Here is a 21,870-nt window from a genome sequence, read left to right as displayed (position 1 = left end):
CAACAATGGGTTCAGGATCTGGGTTAGAACTAATGTTTGGAAGCATTGTGGAAAACATTGTGCAATGTCACAGAAGAACATGATAAAAGACATTTGAAGGCACAGCATCTGCTGTTTACGCATCCGTCATGGTAACTAAAGTGTTATTCAACTACTTATCTTAACATTAAATCAGGGTTACTGGATGTGTCAACACAGGTAATTGGATAGCAATGTTGGCTTAGCCAAGACACGATTTTTGACTTGCAAAATAACATGACATTTCAGTCTTATAAAGTTAGCCAAGTTGTGTTAGTTAACATTAACTCAATTAATTGAATACATGTGAACTAAATTTACATTAGCTAACACAACTTAGCTAACTTGGTGTGAGTGAAATATACAGGTAGCTGGAATTCCTGCTAGGCATTGCACCAGTCACTCCTAGGTCCATCAGAAGGTGTGTGGTTGAAAGCCACATGTAGCCCCAGCACTGAAAAGAATATTTTCCCTTCTACGTTTAGCAGAGAAATGTTTTTGAACTGGTTGATGTCTTTAAAGTTTGCTTCCTTGGGGATCGAATGGGATTTGCTGTTTTTTCCAGACAATTCTTATAAGGTACCATAGCAGCTCTAGTACTTCAGGGGAGTTCTTGTAGAGCTTGTAGGGAATTCCATTGGGGCCTGGTGCTGATAAAGACCGTGCCTTCTCCACACCTTGCCTAAATTCACTGAGCTTGTGAGGCATGATGTTGACACAGCAGTCGGCGATTCAGGCTTGGGCACGTACCCTGGTGTTCCTAATGGGACGTTCCTTACTTGGTCACTGTACTGTTCCCTGACGTGCTGTTCCAGTTGCTCCCTGGTGTTTTGAGCTTCCCACTCTTCTTCTCTTCCAGCAGTTGTCTAGCATGCTTAAATGGGTCTTTGAAGAAGCTGGCTTGCTCTCATTAGGCCATTTCAGACCTTCTTTCTCTACCAACATTGCCTTGCTCCAGTTCTTCAATAGTTCTCTGCTCCTTTGCACTTAGTGGTCAATATACCTTTCCCACCTTTGAGTGGTCCTCTGGTTGGAGGTCACTTAGCCAAAGCTGTTCCTACAGGACTTGTTCAGGATGTAAGATAATCTGATTTAGCTTGGCTTCCGCTCCTCCTCTCAAAGATCCCTCCAATGTCTTGGTCAGATCATTGTCCAGTGTTTGCCAAGCCTCTGTCTCACATGACTTAAGCCATTTGAGCTTTCCTCTTCTAGTAGGTTTCTTTGTCTCTGCTCTTGGCTCTGTCCTGTGTGAGGTGGTGGTGATTGTTTCTTGGTACACATGTGGGGGTTCTCCCTCCACCACTGGGCCTTTCTCCTCTGTGGCATCTTTGCCTTCTGCAACACTGGGCCCATCGACTCTGTAGTTTTCACCCTGGCTTTTGGTCCCTCTTGTCTCACCTGCCAAGGCAGTGCAAGGTTGCTGTTGGCTGCTCAAATTTTCGCTTCCACCTGGTGGATTTGTAACCCACGGAATGTGGTAATTTTCTTCCATCTGCAATCACATGTCTGAAGGATCTTCTCTTTATTTCCTGAAGTTTTGGTGTTCATATCGTTGTCCATTTCCATTATCGTTGTTACCGTGTGGTCCATCCTATTAGGCCCATCTTTCATCCTGCCTCTCAGAGGGCCTGCATTTTTTTTTCTCATTAGGGTTCTTTGTAGTTAAACAAATTATATTAGTTATATTAGAGTAGTCTATCAGAGGTGACTGTTAAAGTAATGGCAATTTAGAAGGTAAATATCAATATAATAGAAATCTATAACTAATATTAGCCTTTGTTTAATTTAAATGCTTTGGTAGCTTGTGGGATGTGTTTTTGAGTAGTAATTGCAATTCCAATCTTCTTTCTCTTCACCCAGGTCCAAGAGAAGACTACACAAAAATAGCTACATTGTGGAATTCTTTTCAGTGTCAAGGTATTGAGCAGGCACGTGCAGAGGGGGGGGGGGGGGCGGGTGCCCAAGCACCTGCCCCTTTACCCCTGGATGCCCACAGTGCCCTTTTTGTCAAGGCATTTTTTTGTAATTAAATGCCGTTTTGTGAAGGCCTGCCCAATCTAACTATTAGTAAAATTAATAAAAAATTATTTAGCCGCAAATAAAATTAGTCACATGATGACGTATTGACCTTTTATTGGACAATCTCTTTAGGGAAAGCTCACAGCGCTAGCAGCGGCAACACGTGCACGACACGGTGCGCAGTACAGGGAGGATCCCCCTCGAGCCGGCATTGAACCGAAGCGGTATGCTTGTTATATTATTATATTTTACAAGAACAACGTGAGGAGAGCATGCACAGGTTTTGTTTATTGCTGTCTGTGTGTATTAACATCTCTACAACGTTAGATGCAAACAGGGCTCTCAAGTCTCACGCATTTCAGCCTTCACACGCCACACCTTGTATTTCCCACGCTGAAAATAAAACATTCTTCCCATATAAAAACAATGGATGAGGCAAAGGCAGGGACGTTCTCTGCCGGAAGTTCATACAGGTAGCTGTCTCGAGTTTTTAGGTGTGCTCAACTTCACGCAGCAATGCAAGAACCGAAACGCACATGACATCAAAGTACCGCGAGAAATATTCGGGAAATCATACGGAGGAGTTTGATTTCAAATCGCTCTCGCGCTGTTCTAATGTCATCCACTTGTCACGCGGAGTTTGTTGGAAGAGCAAGATCCGATAAATACGGTAAAAAAAAACTCTTAAATTTTGTATCACATTGAATTTACGATTCCTGGACTCGCCTTTGATAAAACACAATGCCGGCTGATGTTGGGTAATATAGCCATACTCGTGCTAAATTATTAACTTATGCAACCAGTTTTAGTTTACCTGAAAATAAAGAAAGTACTAGAGGCTTCATGAAATGAATGAAAGGAGAGATGAATGTCATTATTTTATTGCCCTGTCATCAAGGCATCAAAGTGTGCAAAAACACAACACAAACACGATTCAAAACTAAAATATGTAGGCTACTCTCTTTGTATAAAAATTTCGAACAGGATTAGAATAGAATATAATTATATTTTAAATATGACAACAAAAACACAAGCCTGTAAACGTAATAATATCTTAATGTCACAATGCAATATATAATATCATATAATTTCAAAACTGCATATACTGTGTTGACACACACAAACACTAAATGAAATGCACTGTAAGTTGTTTTGGATAAAAGCTGCTGCCAAATGCATAAATATATAGATATAAAACTCAGTCTATATAGATTTTTCTGTCTCACTCTATTTGCAAGGAAAATAAAGAAAAACGTTAGACTTATCATCTTTCTATTCTGTATTACTTTATTATTTGTTTCAGTTGTGTGCTTGCGTGTCGGCGAGCAAAGTGCCCTTTTTATTCTTTGAGCACCTGCCCCTCCAATGGTCTCTGCACGGCCCTGGTATTGAGCAGATTCACCAGAACAAATATCGAAAAGTTGAGGACTAGATTGCTGGTCTACATGCTCGTACAGTTGAGTATGATGATTTGATCTTTATGATAAAGAGCATCAATAAGAAATTAACAGTGCCATAAAAGCTTCTTTCAACAGGTGCACACAAGAGTGGGGAATACCACAAAACTAAATTCTAACTAATAACTGATAATGGAAGCACGATGAAACAAACAGCAAGCAGACTTGTGTCTAAATTACTCCTTCCTACATGCAACCGTCAAATCTCACCAGTCGGTGGTTTTTATTTCTAGAAATATTGATGATTATGGCTTACAGATAATGAAAACCCCAAATTCAGTGTCTCTTTTGTAAAAAAGTTCAATATTGCTTAATCATTGTGTCACACCCTAATCAATGAATTACCTCAAAACATCTGCAAAAGTTTACTATGTTGTTAGTGATTCTATGGGAGGTCTAATGGAAGTGAAGTTTGGTGCACAAAAGCAGTTTGTTGTTGCTGATGAAACTAAGGGCTTTAATTGCTCTTTATTGTAAAAAATAATCGCAAAACAATTGTTAAATGTGGACTGTTTATTGAAATTGTTGTATGCATGCAAAAGTGGATAATAAATTTACTTTTGAGTACTGTACTTAATTACACTTTTTGAGTATCTGTACTTTATTTAAGTATTATTTTTTCTGGAAACTTGTTACTTTAATTACACTTCATTTGAAAGGCAGTGACGGCTGGTGACCTATTTTTTGAGGGTGCACAATGCGAAGCCAGTCAAATATATTTAGACCGTCATGTGGATGGCTCATCATGTCAAAATGTGTGTTCGGTGTGTCATGTGAACCTATGTGCAGGTCAAAATACGTGCCTGCTGCAGACGCTTCGAAGAGGTTTATGATAAAAAAAGAGGCTCACGTTTGCCCGATACTCAATCTCATCTGTAATCAGAGTGGCTTTTGGGGCTCAAGCCCAGAATGTTTTTTAAAAGCCCTTTTTAGATTTATAAAATAAATTCATCCAGTACCCTAGGTTCGGGCATTGAGCATTAAACGCTGCAGTTCCCACTTCAGAAAAAAAAGAGACATTGAAGTTGAAATGAAGGTAATTATAATGTGTGCAAATTTATATGTTGAATCTCCCCACAGTAAACACATTTTTATGCGTGTGCAGCAGGCATATATATATATATATATATATATATATATATATATATATATATATATATATATATATATCTCCCAAGAGTTTTTCCCTCCTAGGACTTTTTTTACTTCCCCGGCTTAAAAGTCTGGGGTTTTTTTTCTCCTAGGGGTTTTTTCAACCCGGGGAGGCAGCCTTCTTGGGCTTAATTTAGCACCCTCTTCTTTACGTTACATTAGTAATACGCACGTTTATAATGTTGATTCATAGCCGCAACAAATTTAGCTGCTTGTGCTATTGTGTATTATGTGTGCTATCTGTCGATTTTATGTGCTTTCCACTGCTTCTATTAATGTAAAGCTGCTTTGTAACAATCACCAATTGTGAAAAGCGCTATATAAATAAAATAAAATTGAATTGAATTGAATTTTTACATCCACAGGACTTCGACTGATAAAGTTGTTTCTTATTTGTGCATCACTCATGTGTTTTACTCTGTTATGTTTATTAAGTGCGTACTTGCATTTGGATCTCCTGCCTTTAATCAGAGTAAAAAAGTAATATTTGGTCAGTAGTACAGTATATAGGTACACTGTAAAAAAAATCCGTAAAAATTACAATGTTATTGCAGCTGGGTTGCCGGTAATTTACCGTAGATTTACATTTATGTTATTAACTGGCAAGAGTTTGTTCAAAGTTAAATAAATTTTAAATATTAACAAGTCTTTATCTTCACAGAATAAAACTATACAATAATAGCCTCATGCAAAGCATTCTGGGAATCAGAAATCATCATCAACCTTTTTCTGTTTTTTGCTTCAGATTTTGTTTCCCAGAATGTTTTGCTTGATGCTGTTTGTTTTAGTTTTACTCTGTAAAGACAAAGACTTGAAAAATGTTTAATGTTCATTTAACTTTGAACAAAATATTGCCAGTAAAAAAATAAATGTAAATCTACGGTAAATTACCGGCAACCCAGCTGCACTTTCTACTGAATTTTTTTACAGTGTACTTTCACTCAAGTAAGAAAGATGTGTACTTTGTCCACCTTTGTATGGATGTAATACACCAAACATTCAAGTAACAAATGATTAATGAAAAATCATTAAGGAATAGTTCTGGTCTTTTTAATCTGCCATCAAGCAAACATAATCTGATACCAAAAATGTTTCTTAACACGGGCATATTTGTCTTACTCCCCAGTAAAGGATCAGGGATCCGTTAATGGATCCTTTTGGCACTTTGTACTGTCACAACTTTGTAATACAATTAATATTTGTACTTGCCATATTTGCACATCCTGTCAGTGTTGTGCCTGAACGAGTTCATTGAACGAAAGTTCATGAACTAGTTCATATTTTGGGCGAACGTGAACTGAACACTGTATTACTGCCTGATGAACGCAAGATTAACTCGTTCATTCTGGGGCTTGTGAACGGCACGTTCTCTCACTTTAACGTCATTCAGTCGGGTGCCAGATTTCTATAGTCTTGCAGGCGAAAACCCGTCTAAAACACACTGTAAACAGGCCTTAATGTGTAGCGGAAAAAACACCCAATCTGGCAACACTGCCACCAGGCTGCATACGTCATCAGAACAACACTGACTGGACGCTGCTATCCAAATCCCTGCCGCGCCACTCGCATAGTTTAACATTAAATAACATCATATTTGTCCTAAATCGTTAACGATTAACAAAGGCTGCTTACGCATATTCTGGATCTTGAAATAGACTTTGACTAAGCTCACGCTGTTTAACGTGCACGTGCGGTGTGCAATACCTGCAAGTTGTCATACACGCAACGCCTCGCAGCGCTTCTCGCCCGGAAAACCCCTTGAAGCACCAGGCTAGCCTTTCAAGGTATGTGCAAGCAAATACAAAAAATAAAAGACAGTCAATGCTCGTAAACCCTGGTTGGATAAGGGTTTAAAGTTGGATATGAAGAAGAAATCTGATGCATTTAGCTTCAGTGTTAAAACTGATAAAATAATTACTGTCTGTGGTTCTATATGGGCTATAATGGCAATATTTAAAAAAAAATAATATGGGGAAAATAACTATAAATTAGTTCATTTTTGGAACTGTGAACTAGTTCAAAATTTGGAAATATGAACTATGAACTGAACTAGTTCATTTTAAAATTTGTGAACTGTGAACTGAACTAGTTCATGTAGAAAGTGAACTTTCCCAACACTGCATCCTGTATGCTTGAAGGTTCACACTGTGACCTCGGTATTATTGTATATAACACCTATAACACCTCAGGGCAATATTCTGTTTACATTTTAGTTTATTTAAAGATTTTCATTTCTGTGCAGGCTTTTTATAAAAAGTCTTATTAGGGGCCGATCACACAAACGCATTTATGGCCATTGCAGGCGCCTTTTTTTGAATGATTTTCTATGGGCAGTGAGTTTTATGCGTGCTTTTAATGTGTTTTTATGCGTTTTTTGCCGCCTGCCGCAGCACGCTTTTTTGAAGGAGCGCTGAGAGCGGAAAAGCACCTGGGGCACGTTCAATCTCACACCGTTGCGCAACGTTTTGCTACGGTTTCCGGGTTGAACGACATGTTTCCTTGAAACGGTATGCAACGGAATGCAACAGTTTTAGAAGCGTTTTCTCTTGTTTGGTGGGTGTGTCAGAAATGTCAGCCCAATCAGCGGCAAGATGTATAAAACCACGCGATAGTAAAGAGACAGCTCGCTCAATGGGTTCAAGTTGGAATGTTGTCTTTCATTCTGGACGGCAAGGTCAGTGACTGTAACATCGAGGGTATTTTACAGTATTAAACACACATTTATAACGATGTCATCAGGCTTCAGAAACATTTAAAAAAGAACACAAAGGATGGCCTCTCAGCTACCGTAGTTGCAACTCTTGCGTCATCACAACAGGGTGTTCAATGCATCACCGTTTCTGTTTAATAAACGTTGTGCAACGTTTTGTCGGCGCTGAACGCAGCCCTGATGTCATTCGGGTCTTTCCATTGTCCAATGAAATGAGAGGAGAGGCGGGCCTTCCTTTGTATTGAGCGAAGTTTACACGGTCAGAGCAAGCGTCCTCTTTTTAAAGTTTTTGCTAATATGACAGTTAACACCAAAAGAGTGCTCACGATCATATTTGATTGACAGTGTTGGGAGCAGTGTTGGGAGTAACGCATTACAAAATATAATATATTACAGTAATATATTAGTTTTTGCTGTAACGCAGTAATATAACGCATTACTAATAAAATGTTGGTAATATTTTACTCGTTACAGTCTTAGTAACGAGCGCGTTACAACAATGCATTTCAAAAATAGACGTGTTATTTTTTTTTTTTTTTTTTTGACCAATGCGCGCGACCAGCATCCACACAGGAAAAAGCTGCGGGTAAAATAGTAATGTCTGCGTCCCAAACAGCATACTTCCATACTATATAGTAGGCGAAAAGCACTACTTCTCGTACTCTTTGCCTACTATATAGTATGGAAGTAGGCGGTTTGGGAGCAGCGTATGTCTGTTTCCAGGTGCTGTATGCAGCATGTTCATTCTTACTTTAATTTTGTATTTGACGCGTTTCTTAAAGAGCCGAATCTGGGAAGTCCGCGGTTGTATAAGCATTGACTAAAGTGGTCGCAATCAGGTCCGGTAGCGCCGCATACGCAAAATTCTGCGAATGAGAGCACTAAGTAAAAGCAACTGAAAGTTTCTATCGGTCTCCTGTGCTGCTTGAACCTCAGAAGTAAAGAGACTTTTAGAAATCTTGCCAGTAAAATCCATTTCACCACACCAGCAATGACAAGGTAAGCTAACGTTGCTATGGTTACAGTCCATATACATAATAGATTGCTAGGCTATTCCTATGCTATCTACAGTTTTTTATTACAAACAGCAACCTAAACTACAACATAACATTAATGTAGACTTAAACATGGTTATTTAAATAGTACATTTAAACATCACTGGTTAAAGTTTTTACCAGCCTTTGTATGGGAGCCTATATTTAGCAATGCTGACATCGCGGGCACGCGCGTCGAATTTCTGGGTCGAATTTCTGTTTCAGCCCACGCAGTACTTTTAAATGTGTGTCATGCAATATCCACTTCTCGCCCCAAGGTTGTAGTATGTTTTTACTAAATACGACAATTAATAGGTCAAGTCCGACCACCGGAAGCGTTTGATATTTTTAACTTTCAACTCGGAGGTGTTTTTAATTCACAGCAACTGTTTAAACATTTGTGTCAGTTTCAACCGGGCGGTGTGCTTCCACTAAGCTCTGGTCTCTAATGAAAGGTAGATGGACCCAAATAAATATCTTTTATCTTGGTCCTGAAACATTTTACTCTGAGTCTATGGTGGAGAAGGTATTTAAATAAACCGCGGAAATTTCGTAGTCGCGTATCTATTAATAGACTACAGTGAACGTTCTATCAGAACGTCCACTGCAGGTATCGTTCTAAAAACCATGGGTCCGATGCACATTCCAACTAAAGTTTGATGCCCATTCGAACTAAAACAGTAAATGTTTATAATTTATTTTGAAAGTACTAACAAAATTCTACCTTCTGTTAAAATTCCATGCAAATATCTGATAAAATGAGAAAGTTACAAGCAAAAACTTGTGAATAAGCAGCATTTCGGTCACACACATTCCATAGACATCCATATATAACTTTTTCCCCTGATTTCTAATATTAAAAATATCATAACTTTCTCAATACTCAATAGATTTTTACAATCCTTGTTTCTTTGCAAATGGGAATGTCTGCTCTGTCTAGTCATGTGATAAATTTAGAGTTTTGGGGTTTTTGAAAATTTTGTCATCATACCTACTATATTCATTGTTTGGCAAAAAGCAGTGTTCCTCTGTTTGTCTGTGTTTTATTAAGCAATTATATGTTAACCTACATGTAATCCTTATATTGTACTGAAATGAGCTGTATTCCTTGAGGCCTGATCCTCCAATAGCACTTTTTGATAAGTTGTGTCAACCCAGTGCATGCCAGGTTTGTGCTGTGAATCTGAATTAAAAGTGAATTAAAGAATAGAAATGAAAAGAGGTTGCGTGTCTCGCCATGTTATTAGTCTATAGGTTGCATTATAGTGGGCTCTAGCTTTATTGTGTTTGGTATGTGTACCATCATTTACCAGACTTTTACCAGATCATTTGTCCATGTTTATGACTCTGACAGTCATTGTTACTGTTTTTTGCCATAAGTCTTCACTGTGCCTATTCAAAGCTCGAGGGCCAACACATAACTTCTAGATTTATAAGCAGCAATAAACTACATTTTAACATTTTATAATGCCTAGTCATACTTCTGTTATTTTGATGAAAGTAACTCAAAAGTAACGCAAAAGTAGTGTAACTCATTACAGTTCAGAGTCAGTAATATTGTAATGTTACTAATTACTTTCAAATGACAGTAATTTGTAATATATAATGTATTACACTTTGGAAGTAACTTGCCCAACACTGGTTGGGAGTAACGCATTACAAAGTATAATATATTACAGTAATATATTAGTTTTGCTGTAACGCAGTAATATAACGCATTACTAATAAAATGTTGGTAATATTGTACTCGTTACAGTCTTAGTAACGGCGTTACAACAATGCATTTCAAAATTAGACTGTTATTTTTTATTTTTGACCAATGCCGCGCAGGGGCGTTGCACAAGATCTCAGGCCCTATGCAAAGGCAGTCCTGATATAATCTAGAATTTTCAAGGGCGACCAGCACATCCACACAGGAAAAAGCTGCGGGTAAAATAATATGTCTGTTTCCGGGTGATGTATGCAGCATGTTCATTTTTACTTTAATTTTGTGTTTGAACTGCGATTTGGACGCGGTGCGCATCAAATATAGACGCGTTTATAGAGCCGAATCTGGAAAGTCTGCGGCTGTATAAGCATTGACTAAAGTGGTCGCAATCAGGTCCGATAGCACCGCACACGCATGCAGTGTAAAAAATTATTCTAGTAAAAGCAACAAAAAAGTTTCTATCAGTCTCCCATGCTGCTTGAACCCCAGAAGTAAAGAGACAGGAAACTTGTCAGTAAAATCCATAGCTGTGTCCCAATTTAAGGGCTGCGACCTTACTGTATAAGCATGGGACCTTAAAGGTGAGCACTTGGTCCTTCAAGATGGCAGCCTCAGAAGTTCGCGAAGAGAACTGAAATGAGACGGTCTAACCTTCGGACAACCCATAATTGGCGTCACCTGCTGCACGTGCCCACCGCGCCTGTCAGCAGGACACAGGGGAAACGTTTCTGCTTATTAAAATAAATATGGAATCAGAAAAATATTAATTTCTTTTAGAAAATATGACACGTTGATGTAGATTAAACTATTCAACAGTATATTAAATTAATCAACCTTAGAAATATCCGCATCATAAAAAGAATAATAACAGGAAGTTAATGGCAAACAGCTCCCACACCCGTCATTTTAACCCAGAAATGTGTTCTGTCCTATAGTTACCCAGCCCTGGGTTAAGTGGGAGTGGGAGTGTGGGAGCTGTTTGCCAGTAAGTTAACTTCCTGTTAATTTAAATTTACGTTATTTATTGGCAACCATTTTTCAAAGATAAATGAACATTAAACAATTACAAGTCTGTAAAGATAAAGACTTGTTAATGTTTAATATTTATTAACTTTGAACAAACTGTTGCCAGTAAATAACAGATTTAAATCTAAAGTAAGTTTCTGGCAAACAGCTGCATAACGAAAGCAAAGGTTTTATAGTGTTTGATTACTTTCCTCCTTGTTATTTAAATTTGCACAGCCTAAGTAAAGCTGACCTGACCATATATTTTACTGCTAGGTGTATCCTGTGTATGACTGTGTAAGTGGAACATTATTAAGAAAATATGTCAATTGCATAATGCATTAACTCATCTCAATTTAACTTTATTTATAAAGCAGTTTCAACACAAAAAAGTGGAACCAAAGTACTGTACATAAAAATAGAATAGAGCTAATGTAAAATAAGTTAAAAACAAATTTAAACATAGCAAACAACAACAGACACATACAAAATCAATTTATAAAACATCCTCAAATGCCAAAGAAACAGGTGAGTCTTTGGCAAACTTTTAAAGACACTAACTTAACAGACAAAGGGAGATCATTCGAAAGCCTAGGGGCTGCAACCAAAAAGGCTCAATCACTTTTACATTTTAAACAAGATTGATGAATCATAGGGTTTAACTGATCATTTAACCGCAGGGATCTGTTAAAATGATGTAAACAAATTAAATCAGAAATGTTGGCGAGAGAGAGAAAATGGTTTGACTTACACCCAAAATACAGTGCATTAAAGTAATCCAACTTAGATGATGCCATGGTATGTACAACTGGCTCCCTATCCTCAAAAGACAAAATATACTTCCACTTTGATATATAACATCTAAATGTTGGTTTCAGCTGCCAATAAAATGTAAGGTTTTGAAAGAAACCTCTAGCTGTCTTTGTCATCCTTCACAGGTCTTATCCTCAATCAGTTGGTGAAAGTTGTTAGCCAACCAACACTTATTCTCACCCAAACATTATCCCCAAGTTTAAATGATACATGGAATTATCATCAGCATACAAATTATAATTGTAAAAAAGAAAACCATTCCAAGGACAAACATGATTTTTTTATCTTTGAAACCCTGACTGAAATTTATCCAAGATTTTGTTTGTTCAACAAACACTCTTCTTCATTATCTTTAATACAAAAGTTAGCTTAAAGATTTGATGAAAACTTTTAATATAAGAAATATTTAATCCAGAATTTTTGAGAAGTGGCTGGATGACTGCGGGTTTAAAACAGGCTGGAACAACACCACTTTACATTCATAATAGATCAATATTATGGGAAAAAAGGGGTAAACCATGTCGGTTTATGTGAGAAATCAAAAGGAACAACAGTACTGTATCATTGAGAGATGTAATTTGACATCCAATTCCAGTAATCTTATCAGAATCTTATAAGAAACCATCAGTTTAACATTTTATGGCATGGATAAAAATAAAAGGAAAACATGCTTTATTATACCGTAATTTATTATGTCATAAGAAAAATATTTTCTAAAAAAATACCGCAGTTTCCTGGACAGGGTTTAGATTAATCCAGGACTAGGCCTCGAGTTAAATTACAACATTTAAGTGGTTTTTACATGTGTGCATCTTGAGACAAAACAACAGCACTGATTATGTCAATGCAAGGTGTTTTTAAATTAAGGCAGCTCAAATATGCATTTTATTCTGGGAATAGGATCAGCCCTGTCCGGGAAACCATCCCACATATTTTATTGTAATCATGTGTGCTCATGTTTTTCTGTTATCTGGACAATATTTAGATGAAGTGACAATTTTGGCTATGACTCCACAAATGCTAAAGACTAAACTCTTCTCTGATCCTTAAATAAATAAACATTAGCTTTTATATGTGTACTGTTTGTTGAGTAAAGAAAAAGCTATATATATTCAAAAAAGCTGTTTATGTTCACAAGGCATCTTTTCAGAAGCGCTTTATTATACTTTATATATTGGTTAAATATTTGAAAAGCCAACAGGCAGATGTCAAGGGTGAGGCCTTCTAATGAAAAAAAAAAAAAAAATACAAATTATAGTGATACGTGGATTTCGGCAAAACAAGATATAACCTAGTAATTATTAATTTATTAGTTTAATTAGTTACATTTATTTTACTGCTTATCTTTACCCCACAATCTTTTTGGCTCCAAACTGCAGAGCTATACAGTATTTATTTTAATGCTATTTAATTCTTTCTATGCTTAATGGCTCATTTCAGATTTTATGTGTCGTAACAAAGTTTGTCTCAATCAGAAATGTGAAAATAAATGATTGGGAACATGCTGCACACTTTTCTTTTATTTATGTACTGTCGGTCAAGGCTGTAAACTGAAACGATATTTGTGAAATAATGGAGAAGGGGGTGGAGCACCCTGCATCTTTTAAATGATCACACTTCCCTTTATTTGGCCCCTTTGCTGTATTGTCTGCTTACTGTCCGCACCTGCAATCTTTTATCTACAAAATGTCATCTGAGTTTGAACTTTGTCCTGGAAGAAAAATTGGGGGCTCCAATCCCTGTTTTATTATCGCTGAGATCGGACAGAACCATCAAGGAGACATTGAGATTGCCAGAAGAATGATCAAAATGGCTAAGGTAAAGTATCGTTTGACCAGTGAGTCTGATCATGTAAATGTAGGATTTTTTGTAATAAACGCTCACCAAGAGCAACAATAACCAACTTGTATGGCGTGGTGTCAAACGGCGTTTTTATGCAAAACCAGACAGAAGGTTTGTAGTAGTGGTGTATCACTGGTGTTAAGTGTTTTCATTTTTGCAAACTTTGGTGTAAATTTAACTGACCTTAAATACCTAAACTACTGAAATAAATTCTTAATAATAGAGTTGTTATATCAGGGGTCCTGTATCAATCTTATATAATGTAATAACCCGTGGACGGCCCCTAGGGGTGTGTCTATGTGTTTCTTTTTTTATGTTCTTAGCTTGTTTTATGCAATCAATACACTGAGGGGAAAGGGTTAAATGAAACGCTGAAAGACCACATGTTAAAATAAATGTCAGTACTTACATTTCATCTCTTATGGTTCTGATCATTTTGGATATATCCAAGAAACACCATGCATACATTGCAACGTAAGGGTCCACTCTTCAAAATACATCCCACATTTTAATCCAAAACAACAAAATATAGGGAAAACAATATGTATCTAGTTTCAAACAAACCATAATTATAAATATATACCATATGCTTTAAGAGCTGCAGTCATTTTACACTCAAAAAAATAATAAAGTGTTGGGCTTAATTAAAAATATTATGTCAACTGGTTCAACGCAATTCTTACACTTCTGCAAGAGGGTGCCAGAACAACAATTACCCATAATACACTGCAAAATCCTCAGCCAATGAGATGCAAGCCTGTAATGTTTTATTAATCTGTTACTTTTATGCAACAGTTTATGTTGGCTGAACAAATAAGTTTTATATAAAGCTGACAAGACATTTTTGAATGAACTAGATTAAATTAAGTTTACATTGTAAAATAGTTTTTATTTAAGTTAACAAAACATGAAAGAATTAAGTAAAATTGGCAAAAGTGAAAGATAATTTTTAGTATAGTTTGGGTTTGTTGTTTTATAGAAAATGCTCAACAAAAGGGGCAAATTTAAAGTGCATTTTCTAGGTTTTAAACAAGCAGTTATTTTGTCAAAAGTCCGCCAAGAAGACAACTACATAATTATCAGCTCAAATGGGCCAGAAAAATCAATTGAAATGAAAATGATTGAATTATTTTATTTTAAAACAAAATTGCATTACAATGTATTCTGTCAGCAAGACAATACATGTGTATTTATGTTTCTTAAACCCATATGTTGAACATTATTATATTAAAACATTTGAACTTTAGCTATGGATTTTAGTTATTATGGGATTGTAATCATTAAGTTATGGTAAAATGTATTCTACTAAAACATTAGATCACAATAGATGAAAGTCAAATGTAGTCACACACACAGTCACACACACACACACACACACACACACACACACACACACACACACACACACACACGCGCGCGCACGCACGCACGCACGCACGCACGCACACACACACACACGCACACACACGTACGCACACACACATTCTGGTTTCCATGTTTTGTGGGGACATTCCATAGACGGAATGCATTTTATACCATACAAACTGTATATTCTATTCCCCTTACCTACCCCAATCCCTAACCCCAACCATCACAGAAAATTTTCTGATACTTCACATTTTCAAGAAACATCATCCTTTTTTATTTATAAGCTTGTTTCCTCATGGGGCCCATAAAATGTCCCCCACAAGGTCACAAAAATAATCGTATTCCTATCTTTGTGGGGTCCCCACAACATGATAATTACCAGGTACACGCACACACGCGCGCGCACACATACATTGACATATGTGATTTCTTTCTGATGAACACACATGATATTTGGGGAAATGATGATAAACACACAGCAGATAGTGATCATTGACTTCCATAGTAGGAATAAATAATATGATGGAATTTAATGGGTACCGTCAACTGTAATCAGATCTCAAATTTCTCTGATGGATTTTTTAAAGTTTCAATTTGTTAAGATTGTCGCCAATTTACGATCAGTTAGAAGAGTCGGAGGTGATGTGTCATTATACACTATTCATATATTATATACCCCATATATATTCTATTGTCATCATTCTACAGGGGACATTTATTCCTATTATTCCTATAAATGACCCTATAACAGTTTTAAATTAATATATCAATCAATGAATGCATATGCCTGATATAATAGACACGAGTGTCTGCTCACCTTCTTATACAGGTACAGCAAAATCCAGTCTTCAATTTTTTATCCACAAATCATGAACAATGGTGTCTCCTGTAAGCCCAAAGTTCCTTTCCCAGATTAAGTTTAGTTCATACTTTCTACTACTTTTTCTTTAGTTTGTTTCTTCTTTTCTGTTGTTCAGGATTGTGGAGCCGACTGTGCAAAGTTTCAGAAGAGCGAGATCGAGCACAGATTCACCAAACATGCTCTGGAGCGCCCTTATACGTCTCCTCACGCCTGGGGTCCAACCTATGGAGCTCACAAGCAACACCTAGAGTTCAGTCACCAGCAGTACAGGGAACTACAGCAGTATGCAAATGACATTGGTATTTTCTTTACAGCATCAGGAATGGATGAGGTAAACATTATAACACAGATAACACGTTTCAGGTTATTGCCAAATGACCATCTATTTTATTAAATATAATTAAATGTGCACATGAACATATCATGTGATTTATATATAATTTAGTACATTTATTGTCCCTCCTTTTATCAGGTGGCTGTAGAGTTTCTTCATGAGATAAATGTGCCGTTTTTTAAAGTGGCCTCAGCTGACACAAACAACCTACAGTACCTGGAGAAAACGGCAAAGAAAGGTAAAACTCACATCTGAACTTGTAAATTTTCTTGCCTCAGGCAGTGGAGGCCATACTGCAAAATATATATATATTTATTAAATATATTAAAAAAATAGCAAAAAAAGACATTTGCTAAAATATATTTTGGAATTAAATTACAACATTTAAGTGGTTTTTACATGTGTGCATCTTGAGACAAAACAACAGCACTGATTATGTCAATGCAAGGTGTTTTTAAATTAAGGCAGCTCAAATATGCATTTTATTCTGGGAATAGGATCAGCCCTGTCCGGGAAACCATCCCACATATTTTATTGTAATCATGTGTGCTCATGTTTTTCTGTTATCTGGACAATATTTAGATGAAGTGACAATTTTGGCTATGACTCCACAAATGCTAAAGACTAAACTCTTCTCTGATCCTTAAATAAATAAACATTAGCTTTTATATGTGTACTGTTTGTTGAGTAAAGAAAAAGCTATATATATTCAAAAAAGCTGTTTATGTTCACAAGGCATCTTTTCAGAAGCGCTTTATTATACTTTATATATTGGTTAAATATTCCCTCCTTTTATCAGGTGGCTGTAGAGTTTCTTCATGAGATAAATGTGCCGTTTTTTAAAGTGGCCTCAGCTGACACAAACAACCTACAGTACCTGGAGAAAACGGCAAAGAAAGGTAAAACTCACATCTGAACTTGTAAATTTTCTTGCCTCAGGCAGTGAAGGCCATACTGCAAAATATATATATATTTATTAAATATATTAAAAAAATAGCAAAAAAAGACATTTGCTAAAATATATTTTGGAATATGTTTACAAAAATATTTATTTTTTACATTTGTAAAGCATTTAAAACAGTGGTCTTCTCCAACGTGGTGCCCGCAATATTTATTTATTACATTGTTACTTTTACATATTATTATTATTATAACCCAAGTTATTTAAATTAACTTCTTTTATGTATGGTAATATTTTTATAAAACATATCAACAAGTAAAATAAAATGCAATGAACATGTAAAACAGAAAAGTTTAGGTGGACTTTATTTAAAAAAGTAGCCCTCCGGATTTTTTTATCCATTGTGCTATAGCCCTTGCTCACAAAAAGGTTGGAGACCCCTGATTAAAATGTATTTGTCCGATTGGAAGAAACAATTTTGTATTTTGTTTATGCTACTGTCACGACCGGTTAAATACCGGGAAGTGGAAAACAAAGAAGAACCCTAACGCAGACCCAAACTACAAAAATAAACTATGATTTTATTTGAACAGAACATAAATACCCACGAGGGGGTAAAACAGAACATAAACTAAACACTGGAACAAACTGGAACTTGTAATTAGAGCACACGAAGGACATGAAACTCTGACATACAACAACGCACGCACAACACACAGAGAACACGAGGGCATTATATAGACAGCACATCAATGGGGAACAGGTGAACATAATTAATTACGTAAGACACGAGTACATAAGGGAGTAGGGTAAAAGTGACAAGACACTGGGAACACGTGTCAAACAGACATGATGTGAAACACACGTGTTCCCACGTAAACACAATGCTGCCATGATCTTGCCCTCTAACATCCAACCTGGATCATAACCAAGGTCAGGCAAGACCATGACAGCCACAAAACACTGGGAACATGTGGAAGCCACACAACTATATGCCTCCACATGCTCCCACACAGAACATAGTACTGTCATGATCTTGCCAGATACACTCAGACCTGAGTCTATTACAAAAGCTCTGGCAAGCCCATGACAGCTACAAACCTAGTTTGAAAATGTTAAAAAATATATTTTTAATATACTTTATAAATTAACTTGTATTTAGCATATAATTAAAATATATTTTGTTAGCCATTTTTCTTGCCATATGGGTTGTAATTGCTTGCCCTTGAATTAATTTTTTTAAAAATATGTTAATATATTAATATATAAAGGTAGGGGTGGTCGATAAATCGCCTGCGATTCTCATGTGTATCTCATCATTAAAGCCAGTTGATTAATGATTATTAGTAAATCACCATCACCTGGGCTGCGTTCAGCCCCGACAAAACGTTGCGTTGAACACCCTACTCTATTACGCCAGAGTTGCAACTACGGTAGCTGAGAAGGCCATTCTTTGTGTTATTTTTAAAAAAAATTAAAGGCATTTACTACACAGAGCGGTATTTCACAGAGAAGCACGGCAAAATCACATACATTACTGGAGGCAATTTGTCCACGATTATGAATAAAATTTTGCCTAGCTTCTCGGTGAAATACGGCTTTGTGTAGTAAATGTTGCTCCATCTGAAAGCAGGTGATGGCGATTTACTACTAATCATGAAACCAGCTTTATTGATGAGATACGCATGAGAATCGCAGGCGATTTATTTCCCACCCCTATATGAAGGTTAAAACAAAATATACTTTCAAATTCAAAAAACTTTTTTGCCATATGGGAGCCATAACAGAATCAGCTTGCATAACCTCAGCCTTCATAAGTAAAATATTTACCTTATTGTCTTCTGGAAGCTGCTTTTGTCTCTCTAAATGTTTTGATACTTGTGTATTTTTTCAGGTCGTCCCATGGTGATCTCCAGTGGTATGCAGTCTATGGACACCATGCGCTGTGTTTACCAAACAGTGAAGAAGCACAATCCTAATTTCACCTTTCTGCAGTGCACCAGCGCTTATCCACTGCCGACAGAGCACATCAATCTCAGTCTGATCTCTGTAAGCTCCGCCCCTCTCCAGCTTTATTTCAATAAATGTGTGCTGTAGTTTCTCAGTTTGTGAATAAATAGTTTAGGATCTTTAAAAATATGGCGAAACTTGGCTTTTTTAAATCTAGGAGTTTCAGAAGGAGTTTCCAGACATTCCCATAGGCTACTCTGGACATGAGACGGGCATTCATGTGTCTGTGGCTGCCGTGGCACTGGGAGCAAAGGTGTTGGAGCGTCATGTGACCCTGGACAAGACCTGGAAAGGCAGCGACCATTCGGCTTCATTGGAGCCAGCTGAGCTTGCAGAACTGGTGAAAGCCATCAGGACTGTTGAGACGGCCATGGGTTCACCAATCAAACAGATGCTGTCCTGTGAATCATCCTGCCATAGCAAGGTCAGATACTAAATTCATCATGAAGGATTTTTCATAAAGACATGAATGTTTATGGTGATCCTCAATGCGTCTGTTTTGAAAATTAAGTCATTAAATATAAATAATATCTGATTTGTTTTTGTACAGTTGGGTAAGTCAGTGGTCGCCCGGATGCCACTGCGGAAGGGTGTGACATTAACTCTCGACATGTTGACAGTAAAAGTGGCTGAACCACACGGTATGGCACCCGAGAACATCTTCAAACTGGTGGGCAAGAAGATCACTGTGGACGTGGGAGAAGATGACACCATAACTGATGATATGATAGAATAATAATGATTCTTTATTTAGACATTGTTTATTGTTATTGAAAAGATCTTTATAGTCATGAATGAATCTTAATCTGTGTGTTTTAATGAAAGCAGAATTCTAATTATCTTAATGACTTTAATACATATATATCATTTGCTATGCAGGAATAGAATGCTTCAGAAACCCAGTCACTGCCCTGACAATGTGTGAAGTTAAATGTATTATTCACTTCAAAACTTTAAAACTGCATTAAAAACTTCTTATATTTTTTTTTATGTATTTTATTTCTTCAAAAATCTAAATAGAAATGCCCTCAGACAGTTCACACATAGCTGCTGGGGACACAAAATATTTATTTTAAATCTAGAAAAAAATTGTGAAATCCCACGTAGAAGGTGACGTTCTCGTGACCTTTCGCAACGTTCCCTAAAAGTTCTCTAAAGGGGGTGAAAAGACCTGAACCTTTAGAGAACATTAGGTACATTCCTAAAACGTCCTTTGTTGGTTATAAAAGTCTTGCAGTTCAAGGTTCCTCATGTGACTTTAGGGGGACGCCTGAGACATTAACAGAACATTTCCATATGGTACTATTTTGGTCAGATAACAACGTTCCTGATATGACTGTAGGAAGACGTTCCTTATTGGTTATCCTGTGGTTACATAAGAACGTTACAGAGAGGACATTTGGAACATTAACAGAACATTCCCACATGGTACTATTTTGGTCATATCATAACGTTCCTGATATGACTGTAGCGGGACGTTCCATATTGGTTATGCTGTGGTCACATAAGAATGTTTCAGAAAGGACATTTGGAACATTAACAGAACATTCCCACATGGTATTACTTTGGTCATATCATAACGTTCCTGATATGACTGTAGCGGGACGTTCCATATTGGTTATGCTGTGGTCACATAAGAACGTTTTAGAAAGGACATTTGGAACATTAACAGAACATTCCCACATGGTATTAATTTGGTCATATCATAACGTTCCTGATATGACTGTAGCGGGACGTTCCATATTGGTTATGCTGTGGTCAAATAAGAACGTTACAGAAAGGACATTTGGAACATTAACAGAACATTCCCACATGGTACTATTTTGGTAAGATAAAAACGTTCCTGATATGACTTTAGGGGGACGTCCCATATTGGTTATTCTGTGGTCACATGGCAATATTACAAAGAGGACATTTTGAACATTAATAGAATGTTCCCACATGGTCCTCTGTTGGTCATTTAATAATGTTTCTGATATCACTAGGAGGACAAAATATGAAATTACACTTAGAACATTTTATTTTTATAGGCAGTTAATACAAAGGATGTGTCAATGTGCAGTGGACCATACAAACAAAGTAATAAATAAATGATTTCAGAATGAAGAAAAATAAATGAGTGATTCAGTCTGCACTATCGTACATCAGCTACTAATATGAATTATGTTGTACTCTCCAAATATGATGATGTAGATTGCAATGCATCTTGGAAATAGTAGTCAGTTAACAGCAACAGCGTTCAATCCGCTTTATGAAAAGGACTATCTTTCCCATAATGCCACAGCTTACAAGAGGACCCGGAAGTCGCATGAAATACAAACTGCCACACATGACGACGTGTGATCTTCGTTTTGTCTTTATGTAATACTGTAAGGTAAGTTAAGATACTTTTCTTTTTAAGCCTACATAGATTTCACTTGTTGTTCTACAGCGAGTTACATGAATGTTTTTTCTGTTTATTTGCTATTCTTTTATGTGATGTTTTTTATTTCTATGTTAGGCTGTAAGTGATAGTATTATATTCTTATTTGCCATTTAAAGTATAGCGATAAACATGCATGCTTACAAAACAATATGCATAAAGAGGATGTTAAAGAAATAAATTAATGCTCAGACTACAAAGAAGCCAACCAAAGA

At 36.7% G+C, this 21,870-nt stretch overlaps 1 protein-coding gene across 1 annotated transcript; it reads left to right on the top strand.

The window, feature by feature from the left end:
- Window positions 1-13,430: 13,430 nt before the first annotated feature.
- LOC135781109 (N-acetylneuraminate-9-phosphate synthase-like) lies at window positions 13,431-20,214 on the top strand. Its single transcript, XM_065291408.2, has 6 exons — window positions 13,431-13,734; window positions 16,104-16,319; window positions 16,461-16,560; window positions 19,118-19,272; window positions 19,391-19,657; window positions 19,784-20,214. Exons 1-6 carry the CDS (start codon window positions 13,603-13,605, stop codon window positions 19,967-19,969), a joined length of 1,056 nt encoding a protein of 351 aa, XP_065147480.1. The 5' UTR covers window positions 13,431-13,602; the 3' UTR covers window positions 19,970-20,214.
- Window positions 20,215-21,870: the final 1,656 nt, after the last annotated feature.

This window comes from Paramisgurnus dabryanus, chromosome 23 (genome assembly GCF_030506205.2).
Source record: "Paramisgurnus dabryanus chromosome 23, PD_genome_1.1, whole genome shotgun sequence".
NCBI classification, from domain to species: Eukaryota; Metazoa; Chordata; class Actinopteri; order Cypriniformes; family Cobitidae; genus Paramisgurnus; species Paramisgurnus dabryanus.
This window is presented reverse-complemented; position numbering and strand designations above follow the sequence as displayed.